At 40.0% G+C, this 17323-nt stretch overlaps 1 protein-coding gene across 2 annotated transcripts in view; it reads left to right on the top strand.

The window, feature by feature from the left end:
• Positions 1-16567, top strand: part of rasal1a (RAS protein activator like 1a (GAP1 like)) — a 271746-nt gene extending 255179 nt beyond the window's left edge. The window contains exons 19-22 of one of the 2 annotated variants that reach the window (XM_043715652.2): positions 4163-4298; positions 6130-6250; positions 10712-10791; positions 11873-16567. In XM_043715652.2, coding sequence (XP_043571587.1) covers positions 4163-4298; positions 6130-6250; positions 10712-10791; positions 11873-12018 — 483 coding nt within the window. In that variant the 3' untranslated portion in view covers positions 12019-16567. Of the gene's footprint in view, positions 1-4162; positions 4299-6129; positions 6251-10711; positions 10792-11869 lie in introns of both variants that reach the window. The other variant, XM_043715650.2, reaches the window with a different exon arrangement.
• Positions 16568-17323: the final 756 nt, after the last annotated feature.

Genomic DNA, 17323 nt, shown 5'->3' with positions numbered 1-17323 from the left:
TTCCACTAAAAACACAGCTGAAAGGAGATTTAATACAGATTTTGAAAATATGAATGGTTTAATAGGGTGAAGAGTTTCTTACCCTGTGTTTGTAGAGTCAGTAGCAACAAAGGTCTGTTGATTTAAAGTTTTGTGTAAAGAATGAGGAGAGATGTGCCCTGACAACATATAATAATGCTGAAAATGTGCTCTTGAACTTGCCATTTCCCTAGCCACGCTGTTGCTGAATGGCTACAACACTACCCAACAATAAAATACACAAGTATGTCTGCAAACAAAAAGCAGGACAATTCCAACTAATTACCATCCAATCAGCCTACTCTTGATCATCGGTAAGGTGCTGGAAGAGGTCATCAATGGTGCTATCAAGCAGCATTTGCTTAGCAATAACTTGGTCAGCGATGCTCAGTTTGAGGACTACAAGGGCAAGTCAACTCCTGACCTCATTACAGCCTTGGCTCAAACATGGACAAAATTCTAAACTCCAGAGGTGAGGTGAGAGTTGCTGTCCTTAACATCGAGGTTGAAATTGACTGAGTGTCGTATTAAGACATTCTTGAGAAACTAGAGTCAGTGGGAATTGGGGGAAAACTCTTTGCTGTTTAGAGTCATGCCTGGCCCAAATGAAGGTGGTTACATTGTTTGAAGTCAGTCATTCTCAGCTCCAGAACATCTCTGCAGGAGCTCCTCAGGATGGGTTATCTTTGCAAATCAACTTGTTCAGCGATTGTGCAACTTGAACCCATGTCTCTGGACTTAGAGGTAGGGACACTACACCCTAGAGAGTGTATCCTAGGCCCAACCATCTTCAGCTGCTTCAATGATCTTCCCTTCATCATAAAGGTCAGAAGTGGTGATGCCTGCTTGTAATTTCACAATGTTCAGCACCATTCGCAACTCGTCAAGTCCTGCAGAGGTCCATGTCCAAATGCAGCAAGGCCTAGACAATATTCAAGTTTGGGCTGACAATAGCAAGTAACATTTGTGTCACATGAGTGCCAGGCAATGGTCATATCCAACAGGAGAGAGTCCAGCCATCGTCCCTTGACATTCAGGGATATTACCATCACTGAATCCTCACTATCATCATCCTGGTAATTACCATTCTATAGAAACTGAACTGCCATGAAAATAGCCACATAAACACAGTGGCTTCAAGAGCATGTTAGAGGCTAGGAATACTACACCTCCTTACTCCCCAAAGCCTGTCCACCATCTACAAGGAACAAGTCAGGAGTGTGATGAAATACTCCCCACTTACCTGGATGGATGCAGCCTCAATAAATCTCAAAAAGCTTGACATCATCCAGGACAAAGCAACCCATTTGATTGGTGATGCATCCATAAACATTCAGTCACTCCACCGCTGATGCACAGTAGCAGCAGTGTGCACTACCTACAAGATGCACTGCAGAACTTCACCAAGGCTTCTTAGACAACACCTTCCAAACCCATGACCACTACCATCCAGAACAAGGACAGCAGATACTTGGGAACGCCACCACATACAAGTTCCTCTCCAAGCCACCCAGCGTCCTGACTTAGAAATATATCACGGTTCCTTCAGTATCATTGGATCAAACATTCTGGAATCTCCTCTCTAATAACATTGTGGGCATACCTACTCTAAATGGACAGCAGTGGTTCAAGAAGGCAGTTCACCATCACCTTCTCCAGGGCAATAAATGCTCAACCCACCAACAATATGCACATCCCCTGTTGAATAAAGAAAAACATACAAGTCTGAGGCAAGTACAGATTGTGGCATTGGTTTTAGAATGTTGTGCCAAAGAGCTGTCCCAGGAACAATAGACGAAATGGCCTTCATCGATGTTCTAAACTGCTGTGATGATAGGTTCTTTTTCTAATGAGGAGAATTACTATAATTGGGTGTTTCATTAGATATTTAATAGTGTAATTTTGTGGCTGTATGGCTGGACAAGTAAGGTAATTGTCTTGAAGGAGGAATATTTATGCAGCAGTTTATTTTTAACAACCCAACCAAAATAGCATGGCCTGCTTTTATTGTAGGAGAGGAATGTTGCTTCATTTCACACTCCTTTACAGAATGTAATTTCTTCCGATCTCTAATCCTTATGAATTATTTTGTCATTTTACTTTTAATCCAGTTTTATTCATTCAGAATCCAAACTGAAGAATTAGTTACTGCCCCATTCAATGTTTCAGTGATCGGGAACACAGCCTCTGTCTATTTTCCAAGGACTGAAGTTCTGACTTTTCTATATTAGAGAAACTGTGAACCATGGAACGTTTGTAGGGGAAGAGCAAAGAAGTGGGACACTCTCAAGAGTGTTTTCTCGACGAGCTGCCCCAAAGGCAATAAGCAAATTAGCTTCCTTCTGTACTACATGATGCCAAGTAAAAAGTGATGAAATTCAGCTTACTCAGAAATAAGGAATGAAACGAAGGACCTGAATTTCACACTTCAGCTTCTTTGGAGATAACTCAAGTTTATAGTCACTTTGGGATTAAAACCAATTTTAGCAATGAATCACAACCCGAGGGCAGGATTTTAACCACTGATCATTCCTTCTCAGAATGGCACAGTGCAGGATGGATTCCATTCACACTGGAAGCAAAGCCAGTGGTGGCAAGTGCAGGGGCAGGCAAAGTAGAAACCCAAATCATTTCTATGGGGACCTCATTCCCAGTTGTGTTACAAGATTTTAGGCCCTATAACCCTCGCCTCTCTTATCTTCTCAACACTTCATACCTATCTCCAATTCCCCTTAAATCTTCCAAGATAAGAAAAGATGCTGGAAAACATAAAAAAAAGACACAGCAAACTGCACAAAAATTCAGCAGGTCGAGGGAAGTCTGTAGAGAGAAAAACAGCATGAACGTTTGACGTCCAAAATGACTCTTCGTCAGAACTGATAGGGGCTGGAAAATGGTTGTTTTCATGCTGTAGTTGGAGGACAAGAGAGGAACAAATGAAACAGATGGCGAGAGTGCCCAGAGCAAAAGGCAAATAAAGATTTTATGGTGGTAAAAGAGAGGGAGAGATAAAATAGATATAAAGGATAGGTATCAAAATTAGAAAATTGGTCTGCTGTATTGGAAACCAAGCCAACGGGCACAGAGGGGAGGGGGAAATTGTAATTAAAATGAAGGACAAAGATCAGCCTCTGAAGTTGTTAAAGAAATATTGAGTTCTTGAAGGTGTGAAATGTCGAAACAGAAAATGAGATCTTCTTCTGGTCTGCATTGAGGTTTGATGGAGCACTGTAGCGGGTCCAGAACAAGACAGTAGATGGTTTATTGAAACAGCAAGCAGCTGAAAGGTTGATAGTACCTTGCTCCCACGCTAACAATTCCATCTGGGCCTGTTTGTGTTCCAATGAAGATCAATATAAACTCGAGGAACGCATACTATCTCACTTAGGCATCTTACTGCCATTTGGACTCAAAATTGTACTTAACAACTTCAGTGTATGACCTCTGTCCTCCACGTTGAAGACTTGTTTTTTCTTTGTGGCCAACAGCTAAAGAACATTTATCAGGTGGTCAGTACATTGCCACTTGTAGTGTACAAGATTGGCTGGCACCCTTTCTCTATTCCAATACCGACAATACCTGGAAAATAACAAATCGGTTGTTTTAAAAGAAGGAGATGCCTCAAAATCAATGTCAGTTTTTCTTTAACAAGAATAGAAATTGCTGGAAAAGCTCAGCAGGTCTGGCAGCATCTGTGGAGAGAAATGAGAGTTAATGTGTAGGGACCCTGCAGCCTTTTGAACGAGATTATTTTCTTAAAAACTGGGCTGGCTATGATTAGAGAAAAATGATATCCAGAACAAATACATGTTGCCTTTTGTACTATACTTTTTTTCTGTAGCAAATAAAAACAAATAAGAATCTATTAGTATGGAGTTAAGTTCCACTACCTGGTGCTTCTCTATTGGTCCTGTGTAATGACAGTGGAAATCCTGAGGCTTCGGACTGCTGCGTTATATTGCCAAAGCACATGGAATGTATTCAATTATGCTGATCACAAATGTGAGCATTTATAAAATGTCCTGTTAAAACTGGGTTTGTTGTTTGACAGCTCCATTACTCTCATAGTGATCTGTTACGGCTAAACCTGGTGATTTTAAGGGTTTTAACAATCAGTACTGACATATTGTCCTATCTCTTCCAGAACGTGAATGAACTAAATCAGTGGCTTTCGGCGATCAGGAAAGCCAGTATCTGCAATGAACGCATGCTTCCGTCCTTTCATCCAGGTTCCTACAGGAGCAACCGGTGGACTTGTTGCCTGCACACTGACAGGACTGGTATGTCAGCAAACGAATCCCCTCTCCTCCCACATCCACTCTATTAAAACTGAGCATTGACATTAAAAGCCAATTCAGGAGAAGTCAATGTTTACCACTGGCAAGTTTTTTTTGTTGACATCATTACACAGTTGAACACATTCTTATGAAAAAAGTTCCTATTTTTAACTTCATTTCACACTCAATGACTGTGTGACCAGAATGTTGAATTTTCCCTGTCTGAAAACATACTGCTATTGATTACTGCTGCCTTTTTCATCGATAAACCACCTTGATAAATAAATATTTCTTATGTAGCTTGCAAAACTGATCATATTAAAATGTTTAGTGATTCATTTGCATTATATATTATGATCTATTTCTTTATAGTGGGTTAAATTTAAAAATCAACCTTAAACTTAAGTTCTGTCCCACCAAGAGGTGTTTGTTATGATCCCAAATCAGACTGCCAACTTTATGTTATGATTTCGTATAAGATCACCGAATTTTGTAACAATCTCAACCAGACAGCCAATTTTGTGTTACAATCTGGACAAGGAACAGCAATATTAATTTTTTAAGTAGACAGAATTTGAGATTCATGAGATCCAGTAAGAGAATAAAGCTACAAGACTTCACAGTTTTGAACAAACAACACTTTTAGAACAATAATACCATCTAAATACGTGTGCAACGTATTTCTAACACCAGAATGAAGGTGTAGTCAACATTGGATAATGTCCTGTGCTGGGTGCTTGAACACCCAATGCACATTAAATAGCAAATGCGATCAGGACAGATCCCCTGGATTTCTCAGTAATTCTCGCAGCTTTTAATAACACAGGGGATGTCATCTGCAAACCATGTGTCTCCTCACACATGCTGCTTGACTTGCTGAGTATCTCCTGCATCTTCTGTTTACAGTCCTCTCATAACCTGGTGAAAGGTTTCCAAAATTTAGTGGACTTTGGATGAGTGACCACTCAAACCTAAAGACAGAAGGCATAAAAGCGTGAGGAAATTTATACAATTATTTCATTATGTGTCGAACGCTTTTGCTCCCATATTTCCTTGATCTTTTACACTGAATCAAATATTCAGTAGGTCAAACAGTATTGGTAAACGTTTTAACTTTTTCCTTCAGTTAACATTTCATGTTGGTGACTTTCATTCAGAACATCATTTAACTTTTGAAAATTGCTAATGTGCCATTCTTCAGACTTTATAATTAAATCACTATTTCAAAAGGACAGTGTTCGGACCCCAAGCTCCCAGAACACTGTTTCTCTTTAAGTGGCTGTAGGCACTGGGTTTGTTTAATCAATTGCATGAAAATTCCAGTATTCAGTCACCTATTCAACCTGCTTAACCTTGGAGACACCATGCAACAATTAGACTGTTCCAGTCTGGAGCTGCAACAAGGCAGAATTTTCTTAATCTCATTTAGAAACAACCATAGCATTCTCCAAACCCTATCATGGCTTTTGATGACATTCCAACAAATAAAGCATCTGGACTAAACATGTTAGCATGCTTCTTAACAAGAAACAGCAGCTCCAATTTCCCACCACAGAAATAAGCCAGGCGGCCTGTGTTCATTTCCTAACTGTTCCAGAAATGTGTAATAATATTTCTGACTGCACAAAATATATAAACATATTGTAGTGCGGGCTTTTGTGGTACAGTGGTAGAATCCCTACCTCTGAGACAGGAGGCTTGCGTTTAGGCCCCACCTACTCCAGAGATATGTCTGACCAGGTTGAATAAATAACTAAATAGATCGTAGTGTAGACACAATGACTGCAACGCTTGATAATCCTTGCTTATGGCTTGCTTTCCCTTTGTTTAACAGTTCGGGGATGCAGCCGCACACATTCTGCTGTAACTCTCGGTGACTGGAGTGATCCCCTTGACCCAGATGTTGAGACACAGACTGTTTACAAGCAGCTCTTACAAGGCAGAGAAAAGCTGAAGTGAGTAACTCAAGTTGCAGTATAACGTACGAATGTCATCTGAATGCTCTATCATAGAGAAGTGGATTTGACTTGATTTATTATTGTCACTGTACCGAGATACAGTCAGAAGTATTGGTTTGCCTGCTAACCAGACAAATTATACCTAAGTACCTCAGGATAATAGAATAGAATGCAGAATATAGTGTGGCAGCTACCGAGAAGGTGCCAAGAAGGATTAACTTGATTATTGAAGAGGTCTGTTCAAAAGTCTGATAACAGCGAGGAAGAAGCTGTTCTTAAATCTGTTGGTACGTGTCTTCAAAATTTTGTATCTTCTGCCCAATGGAAGAGGGTAGAAGAGATTGTAAGTGGGGTGGGAGAGATATTTGATTATGTTCATAGAATATGTACAGTGTGGAAGCAGGCCACTCGACCCATCGAGTCAACACCAACCCTCCGAAGAGCATCCCACCCACACTCATGCCTCTACCCTCTCCCTGTAACCCTGCATTCCTCATGACTAATCTACCTAGTATGCACATCCTTGGACACAATTGGGCAATTTAGCATGGTCAATCCACCTAACGTACATATCTTTGGACTGTGGGAAGAAATAGAGCACCTGGAGGAAATCAAGGCAGATATAGAGAAAATGTACTCCACACAGACAGTCACCTGAGGGTGGAATCAAAACTAGGTCTCGGTTGCTGTGTGGCAGCAGTGCTAACCAGTGAACTACCATGCTGCCCAATGGGATGTTGGCTGCTCTCCTGAGGCAGTGGGAAGTGTAGGTGGAGTCAATAGAAGAAAGGCTTGTTTTTGGGATGGACTGGGCTGCGTTCACATCAGTCTTAGGCAGAGTGGTTGCCATACCAAGCTGTGACGTGTCCAGTAATTTCAGCAGCCAAGTGGTACAGGTCCTTGAAGTGCGTACTGATTTCTCATAATGTTGTTCCCCTAGTCAGAATGATGTGCAGTAGAGTCTAGGAAAAAAACTAGCTTGGTTTCCAGGTCAATTTGATTTACAGTAACAGCTTTGCATTAGATGAGAAAGTAAATGGCCAATGGATGGCTGCAAGAAGCAGGTGGATCAAGTATGTGTGACATTAAAAAAGCTGTTTGCTTTATGTACTTTATTCCATCTAACTAGGCAGTTAGCACTCCCCATTCTTTGAATGCTTCAAGACCCTCTTGGAGTGGAGGGCCACATTCGTCGTTTGTTGGTTTTTAAAATTATTTAGTCAGGGTATGGGTAACAATGGAGGGCTGCTGTGGTGCAGTGGTAATGTCGGATCCAGCAGGCTCTGGTTCAAGCCCCATTTCTTCCAAAAGTGTGTAATTATGTCTCTGAGCAGGTTGCTTAGAAGCAGTGGCAAGACCCATTAGTTGCCTGAGAAGATGGTGGATCAGCTTTTCTGTTCTTACAACATGTGCGTGGAGGTTGGGATATGAACTGGGGCAGGGCAGAGAAATGAGTGGCTGGCTCCCTTCAATAAAATGAAACAGTTGGACATTTACAGAAGCAAAACCTTTACTCAGCAGCCCCCAGGTCTCTCCAAACATCTAATGTACAGCTCAATGTTGAGCGTAATGGCTCCATGATCCTTATTCTAGCTGCACTCCAAGGTGTTCAGGGAAGAGAGCAACTTCTTTTTGAATAGCTTTGACCACTGGGAATTGAGCTTCCACTGGCATGATCTGTTTGATGATCAAGAATAACCTGCACATCGGTGGGGTGTGCTTTGTGAAAGTAAACCCATGGTGTGTAAAAGCCTAAACAGCCATATTGTCAATGAAACCTTGAACCTTATTGACCCTGCTCACAAGCTGATTCTCAGTCAGCATTAAAAGAAGCTTGAAGGTATTCAGTGCACAACACAGACATCACTGATACCTCCCTCCAGCATAGATTGGCTTATAATGTTGATTTTGCTATGGAACCTGTGCCACAAAATCTTTGGGCTGTGTCTGTGATAGCCACTGACCATTCTACATTGTAAGGGGGGAACATGCTCAGATCTTGTGCTCATTGTCTGCCTTGTGTAGCATCAACCAACATTTCTTTGTTGTAATTGAAATCAGCCAAGAGGGATGTGCATGCTGTAAATTGTAGGTGATGTAACTAACAGATTTCAGCTAAAATCTTTGTCTCAATTATTAAAAAATAAGGCTGTTGTGAAGTGAAACTTCATGTGTCACAAATCACCACAGAAATTGCAGTATTAAATCCCAGAACTCATACATCCCAAGTCTCTCTTTCAACAACAAGGGCACTTTAATCCTCTATATTCTTTCCAATTATTTTTAATGGGAATTTATTCTTAATATTCTTTATGCAGGTGAAGAGTCTATTTCCAGTTTGAAGGATAGAAGAGTGAATGTGTGTGTGTCTATGTGTTATATACTGTATATTATACTACCATTGATTTGCTTATTTTAATGACAGTTGCCTATTCACAGTCAAACCTTTGATCAACTTTATGGGGCACTTACAATTATGCATATGGTCTACTATGGGCTTGTGCATGATTTCCCAGTGCTTACCTACCCTCCCAGAGCACCTGCAGTAGCTATGACCAAATAAACCCTCAGTAAGAACGATTCTTCTCATCACAATACATCAGTATTCTTGTTTTTATTAAAGTCAACTGGAAGAATGCACCGGACAATATTAGATTATGTTTCATTATTTACAAGTGACAGGAGAAACAAAGTTCCTGTTGTAATTAACAGAGGTTGATTTCTGTTGATATGGTCACATTGTTTGAATCAGTGAACACAGGAAGCAATTCGCAACAAGATCAGTTGATCAATCAAGCTTGTGACTCACCAGATTCTCAGGCTAAAAATACTCATGGAGACTGAAACCATAGATTTCACCACTAGAGGTCAGTACATTACCAGTCATCCCATACAGAGGGACAATTCAAAGTGGCTTCCCGTTTTAAATTATCTAACATTTTAAAACTAATTTTTGAATATTCATTGTTATCATCTCTGAATTTCCTCTCTCTTTATTTCCAATATACCCATGGTCAATAAACGGTAACAGGGACCAAAATAATAAAGGGTAAAGCCTTGTCTTAATAGCAATTACGGATTATTAATTAAAAAAACAAGAATGAAATTGTCCAGTGAAGAACTCATGATGGTAATTTAGATTATTTAAATGTATCAATACACTGTCTTCATTAAAAAAGAGAATTGTAATGTGTGATTGGCATACCAAAGAGATGCATCATTGTGTTCAAAATATTAGTCATGTTGGAAATGCATTGTTTGGACATGAAATTATTATGACAAAGTAATAAGTGGCTGCATTCCCCTTTCTTGCTAATAAGTACAAAATTGACTTGCCTCATAATATGAGGCTTTTGAGACAAATTCCATACAACTTTGTGGATCTTGAATAGGTTAAAATTGGGCTGTTGCATCTGTAAAATGCTGATTATATAGTGGTGCAGTGTTGTAAGTTAGTGCTTATGTTGCTAACCTAGTGATACACAGGCCCAGAATAATGATCCAGAGATGTGAGTTAAGTTCTAAATTTAAATTTAGTTAATTAAATAAAAATCAGGAATAAAGAAAAACTATTCTTAGTAATTGTGTCCATCAAACTACTAGGAGATAATGAGGACTGCAGATGCTGGTCTGTCAGAGTTAATAAAGTGTGGCACTAGAAAAGGCACAGCAGGCCAGGCAGGCAGCATCCAAGGAGCAAGAGAGTTAATGTTTTGGGCGTAACCCTTCAACAGGAATGTGGAGGAGGGAGGGGTCTGCAAAATAAATCGGGGGGCTGGGTGTGGGGCTAGGCGAATTGTAGTTAGAATGGCGATAGGTGGGTGAAGGTTGGAGGTGATTGTGATAGGTCGGTGGGAATTGTGGAGTGGACAGGTGGGAAGGACGATGGACAAGTAGGAAGTTCAAGCGGGGGAAGCTGAATCGGAGGTTGGACCTGGGAAGGGGTGGTGGGAAACTGGTGAATTCAATGTTGAGGCCATATGATTGTAGGCTCCCAAGGCAGAAGGTGAGGTATTCTTCCACCAGTTTGTGGGTCACCTTGTCTAGGTGGTGGAGAAGGCCCAGCATGGACATGTCATCGGGAGAGTGGGGAGAGGAGTTGAAATGACTGGCCAATGTTGGAGAGTTATGAAAAAAACATTAGTTCACTAATGGTCTTTAGAGATAGGAATGTATATGCTTTACCTGGGGTCTGGCCCAACCATCACTCCATACCCACAATAATCCTCATTCCTAACTACAGTCTGAAATGACCAAGAAAGGCACTCGGGTTGCATAACGATTTCTGTGACTGAACAAAAAGAAAAATGAACAAATATGAACTGAGAGCAGCAGAAATTCTTAATTGTGAATTGTAATAACAATAGTACTTGTTGGAAGTGATTTCAAACAAAATCAAAGTGAAAGAGCTCCAACGAGAACCCTGTAAGAAATTTGCCTTCTGTTTTCTCTTTTTAGAAAGAAGTACCTGGAATCTTTAGATGCAGAAACTGTGATGGACCAGGAAGGAAGAATGCATGGTGTTGGGATTGAGGAAGGTAGTTGCCTTTCAGCATTAACTCTTATACATTGAAATTAACTACTTATTCAATGAGCCAGTACTTTCTCTCGAACTAGTAAAGTACTACTGTTATTATACCTAGCAAATCTTGTACCAATAACACAGTCTGAATACTGTCCTTGTTTAAAAAATGTTGTTAAAAATGTCTTTGAGGCGTTAATATCGGAGGATGAAATCCAATGCCACAAGTCTACAAAATTATGTTGTACTCAAAGCTAAGTCTACTCAGGGTTTCAGCAATATTATAAACCCAAATTACGTTTTATAACTGTTCAAAAAACCAAATAGCTGCAGATGTTGAAAATCAGAAACAAAATCAGAAATTGATGGAGAAGCTCAACAGGTCAGGCAACACCTGTAGAGAGAGAGCAGAATTAAGGTTTCAGTGTCAGTGATGTTTCAGATCCAGTGACTCTTCTTCAGAACATTAACTCTGCCTGCTCTCCACAGATGCTGCCTGACCTGCTGAGTTTTCCCAGCAATTTCTGATTGTGTTTCCAATTTTATAACTATTGACTGCCCTCAGCTCTATGGCATAGGTCAGGGTAAGCCATCCTTGGGCCTGGAGGCCGGTGGGAAAAGATTGTGAAAATAAACAAAGGGAAACACAGCAGGAGGATTGTTCTGGCATCGTAAAATCATCCAGGTTTTCTTTTCGACCCGCTTACAAAATCACCAGGCACATTTTTTAAAAAGATCTATTGGAATGTTTCTAAAGGAAGGCTTCCAAAAGAGAATATGCAAAATCAATCTCGATGACAAACGTTTCCAGGTTTAAAATTCACACACAGTCAAACAAATAGAAATGGAGAGAATGCTCTCAATCTCGACATACTTCAGGCTGGAAGCATCAAACCTTTAAAATTTCCATGGTTTAAAACTCAAAGTTGTCATTATTTGACAATGGCTGACACTTGTACTGCTCATCACCGTTGTCAGTGTTAATTTGTCATGATCCAAGTGTTACATTGAAGGATTGTGCAATATTTTTTTGATTAGGCTGAATTACATTGCAGTGATATCGTGCCTCACCTTTCACAATCTATTGTATGCAGCAGGAGCTGACAAGAGGCGCTCCTTTCATGATCGAAGGATGTCAGCAGCTGCCAGGCTGCTGGATGTCGTGCAAGATCTTGAACGTGCTCATCAGGCATTTGAACAGAGAGAGAAAGTGGTGCAAGCCAATGAGATGGTGGCTCCCTGAGTCATACTGAGACAAGACAGCTGAAAAAAAAAATCACAGTTTGTGCAGTGTGCCACATACCAGTCCAGATGTACAGTGGATTTAACACAAGTGAATTAAACAACACAACTGTCAACCAACTGAAATGCAAACCTGCTGACGTGATTGACACTGCAAGCTGGGGAATGGTTCAGACATTCCTTTACAAGCTGCATTGTTACTACAGATAAAACATTAAATAGAAAGGGATTGTTATCAAATCCGAGCAACACTGGGGGAAAGTCGCTAATTTGTTGCTGTTTAAGACTGAGGATGGGATTTCATCCACTGCTAATGTAAGGCAGCTGAGCACAGGCACCCATTTATGCAAAGGCCGTGGCTACATTCTGAACACTTTCCTGTCTGTTCTTTGGAGATGTTTCAGTTCCATGCATTGTCTCCAGGTTTGTAATTATACCACAGGAAACCAAAAACAATAAATGTCTGAAACTATACATCCCAACCAGATGTTGAGAACCCAGCATCTGTGGGGCAGCTCTGAGCCATAGGCATGCATGTCAACTTGTCAAAGTACCACTGGATTGCTCAAAGCTGGTTCAGAAATCACAGCTAATTGTGGCAGTATTTTTGTTTTGTAAATCTCTGTGTGGCAGGAGGATGACTTACTGGATTAAGTGCAGTTAAGGGACTTAGGACATTGACAAATATGATGAAGTGAATTGCTATATTGTAAGGGGCACTTATGCTTTCAATTGATCTTTTAATGTATCTACTTTCCTGACAGTTTGTTAACAAATTAATTAAATTGTACTGCTTCACGATGAAAATCCAATTGGTAATAGTACACTCTCTGCAACATGCCGTTCAGAGGCCAGGGTTTTTGGAGTTGATTACTATTTCATCAGATATGCTGGGCTGGCCAATTTCAAACGTGCTAGAGGTGTATTCTTAGTTAAAGAGGTTAGGTCTTTATCTTTAATGCACATTTCAATAGCTTCTGCAGTTTCTCAGTGAACGTACACATTCCGCCAAGATGTTAGAAAAGGTGGTACACGTGAAATGTATTGGAACCTTTTAAGTTTTATGTTAGGGAGCTTTGAGAAGATTTGTAGCACAGGTTGAGCTTCAAAATGCAAAGGAGATACGCATGACCTAATCTGTGAGATATGAGCATTTGATGACATGATCTTTAAAGCAAGCCATGAAGCACAAAATTTGGATGTAGGTTTGCTCGCTGAGCTTGAAGGTTAATTTTCAGACGTTTCGTCACCATACTGGGTAACATCTTCAATGAGCCTCCGGATGAAGCACTGCTGGTTTTTCCTGCTTTCTGTTAATATGTTTGGGTTTCCTGGGGTTGGTGATGTACTTTCCTATGGTGACATCATTTCCTATGGTCATTTCCTGTTCTTTTTCTCAGGGGGTGGTAAATGGGATCCAAGTCAATGTGTTTGTTGATAGAGTTTTGATTGGAATGCCATGCTTCTAGGAATTATCATGCATGTCTCTGTTTGGCTTGTCCTAGGGTGGATGTGTTGTCCCAGTATTTATTACACCTAACTGTTGAAATGCCATTAAAATTTCTAAAACAAAATTTATTCGTTAAGGTTGCTAAGACCAAGTATCATGAGTAGTTTTGTACATTAATATTCAGTACTTCCAAAGAGCAAAATGTTTTTTGCTTCAGCCTTTGCAGGAACACAGGGCATTTCAGTCAGATTTTGAAATTTATTGTTTGCCATGTCATGGAGGTTTGCACCTTAGCTAAATCCTCTCTTTATGGCATTTCTTTCTGGTACATTTTTTGATCCACTAGGATTAAGTAACATTAGATGATGTCTTACACAGGATAGGAGATGTAATCAGTTGTCACATCTGCATCAGTGTCACAGATTTACAATAGCGTAGGAGGAGGCCTTTTGGTCCATCATGTCCGCACTGGCTCTTTGAATGAGCATTTCAACCAATGCCATTTCCCTGCATCCCTGCATTTTAATAAGAGCACCCCTCCCAACACTTCCTTTTCAATTGACAGTCTAACTCCTGTTGACTGCATTAGTTGAACTTGCCATTGTCACACTCTCAGACAATGCATTTCAGGCTTTAATCACTCACTGAGTCAAAATGTCCATCTTCCCATCTCTTTTACATATTTTGCCAATTACTTTAAATCTGTGCCTTCTTGCTCTCAATCATTTCACCCATCTATCTGTCCAGAGCCCTCATGATTTTGAGTACCTCACTCAGACCGCCTCCACCAGTTTTATGGATAAATGAATTGGGTTGTTCAAGTTGGAAAACAACAGTAAGAATTATTGGAAAACCCCTACCCTTAAACTGCCCATATCCCCTCACCCTCACTAACTCTCTGCACTGCCAGGACAGTATCTATTGTCTGTTTTTGTTTGGTCATGTTTAGCAAGATTCATGGCAAAATGCCACTCTGATTGTATCTTAATGCAGTCTCGTTTGCAGTGTGAATCAAATGTTCCTGGATGTTTGATTTACTTTGAATTGTCTGCATTTGCAGCTTCAAATTAATGTAAATTTCTATGTTGTACCCTCTGTCGTGCTGTAAGTCCAGCACTGCTGCTAACAGGAGGAAGACATTTAAAGAAAGCTGTTAATTCAGAGCACCACTAAAAAAGAGTGTGTGCACCATTCTGGGCTCAAAACCATTCAACGGCAACACTAGATTATTAGACTGCAAAAGAGTAACATCATAAAATAGAAACTCATAAATTATGTAAGGTCAGTGGAATAGTATATTGAATGCCTTCCAGGGCAAAATGAATAAATCTCTGGGAAAGTATGTTTTTCTTTGACAAGGTTAGAAATTGAGGAAATTTGTCACTCTTTCAGGACAAAATGAGATTTAATTTTTCACTTATTGAACTCCAGTCTCCATTCCTATTTTTAAAACATTTTTCTTTTCCGTAACCTTTCCTGTTACCTTCTATCAATGATTTCCACCCCCTCCCCCGCCATGCCTCCATACAATGTGTGCCATTGCGAAGGTAAAGATCATCTTGATATAGTCTTACCAGACTGTAGGGCTGCTCCCTCATTGGAGAGAGACAACTGGTAGTGGTTTAACCTGAGGGTCACCATCTCAGGCAGGGGGAGAGTTGTGAATGAAGATAAGCTGCTCATAACACAGGTTGCTCACAAGCTGCCCTCTTTAGGATATTGTGTGATTATGCAACAAGCATTAACGGTACTGTGCATATCAGAATAAATATGCCACACACCTCAAAATATCGGGGGACTACTGCCTATCCCATTCTGGAAGATTTTATCTAATAATCTCTTTTCAGTATGTTTGGTTCATGTGGTCCAGAATATTGGAATCTGAAGCACAGGCAGACCCGTAAACATTGTTTTGTTTATCATGTCCCAGCCAACAAACCACACATACATTAACTTTCAAAAGAAAGGCCATAGTTTTTTTACAGACAGAAAATGTGTGGAGCTGGTACAAAAACAGCAAAACCTCTTGCTTGTATATAGTTTTCAGTGAGTCTTGCCTTTCTTCAGTAGTTCCCTTGAATTCAGACCTGCAAAGCCTTTGAGGTGATTCCTGATGGCCATCACTCACCAGTAGATGTTCTGTATTGTAATGTAGCAATGCTTACATGACTCGCAGACTTAAAAACCTTCTGTAAATGTAGTGCCATTGTTGGGGGGTGGTGGGGAATGTGTAGCAACGCACAGGTGGGGGACTATACTGTGTTTGATATAGGAAGAAGCTCCAAAGTTCAACACTGCCATTTTACTACAATCAGCTTTGCACCAAAGCCTTTATTGTATTGATTCCGATGTTGCTTTGGCTTCTAGTTGTATAATGCAGTCAAATGCTGAGGTGAAGTGATTTAAATTCAAAAATTTCACAATAGTGAGTGTGTCCAGATTTATATTCAATGTGCAGTGCACAGTATGGTATTGCAACAAACATTGGTGCATGATGTCTAAGGTACCTCTAATTGCAGAGTAATTGTGATTTACGTATTTTATCACATTTGACAATGATACTGTGACTGTGTAGGTGAGAATTATGTTTATTTGTATATACATGTTATCTGAGGTGGTGGAATGGCCCATGTATCAGCGCTGCCTTAAACTTGCCATTGTAAGTATATCTGAACAACATTTTTAAGTGATTTTATTTTTTAAAGATGCAACTGATGTATAGTGGGCATTGATATTTGCTGCCTGTGAATGTATAATGATTTGTTCTAATTCTATAAAGTGGTCTTTTGTTGCTGAACATGAGTCAGTGCCAATAAGTGATCCAGATAGAATGATACATAGCCAAGTGATATTTGCCAGATTTGTATTTATTTCCCAGTTTTCTAAAAGCATCTACTGTGCTTTTTGCTGAGAATTTTCAAATTAAATGTGTGATGGATAGGTATTTGCCTTTAATGTGATGACCTCTGTCAGAAATTAGGCTGTGGAACCTTATGTATTTTGCACAGCATTAAATATCTATTATATGTACATGAATGTGCTCTTCTTAAATTTTATCGTGAATATCCAAAAAACAGAAATAAAAGTTATTAAACACACTAAAAAAAAACCTCTCTTTATTCTGACTATGCATTTTATTCTCATGCTGGAGTACACATACAGCATCTCTGCCATAGTGTCTGCACCTACCGCGGGACAAAGGAATGGCTGGACAAAAAGGACTAAATTTCATCCATGAGTCTTGTGACAAGTTAATGACAGACCACACTTATAGTTATTGTCTCATTACCTGTGCAGAGATTTAAATTACATGTCTCCAGAATAGACAGAACTTGAACTCAGGCCTTCTGGCCGAGAGGTAGGGAACTTACCATTGTGTCACAAGACTCCCAAGACTTACCTTTATGTAATTTTACATCCACCAACGCATTGTGCAGTCAATTAAGTCCTTTGATGCGCAATCACTATCACTATAGCAGAAATACAGGAGCCGATTTGCAAACAAGTTCCCATGATTCACGGTGTTACATTGACCAGATAATCTATTTTTGTGATGTTTATTGAGGATAAATATTGGCCAAGATAGCAGGGAGAACTCCTCTGCTCTTCCTCAAAATATGTCCATCAGACCTAGTATAGTCACCTGCAAGAATGGACAAACATTGCTTCAGTTTAAAATCTCATCCAGAAGATGGCACCTGTGAGAATGCAGCATTCCCTCTGTACCACACTGGAATGTCAGCTTTGATTTTATGCTCAGGTTCTGGGTTGGGACTTGTACTTTAAATATTCTGATTTTAGGGTGGGAATACTACTAACTAAGCCCTAATAGTGCACTTAGTCATGGGATGATACT

This window comes from Chiloscyllium plagiosum, unplaced genomic scaffold (genome assembly GCF_037043375.1).
Source record: "Chiloscyllium plagiosum isolate Xiang-an unplaced genomic scaffold, Cpla_swu_hap1 HiC_scaffold_24, whole genome shotgun sequence".
Classification (NCBI taxonomy): Eukaryota; Metazoa; Chordata; class Chondrichthyes; order Orectolobiformes; family Hemiscylliidae; genus Chiloscyllium; species Chiloscyllium plagiosum.
Note: the sequence above shows the minus strand (reverse complement) of the source record. Positions and strands in the feature narration are given on the sequence as shown.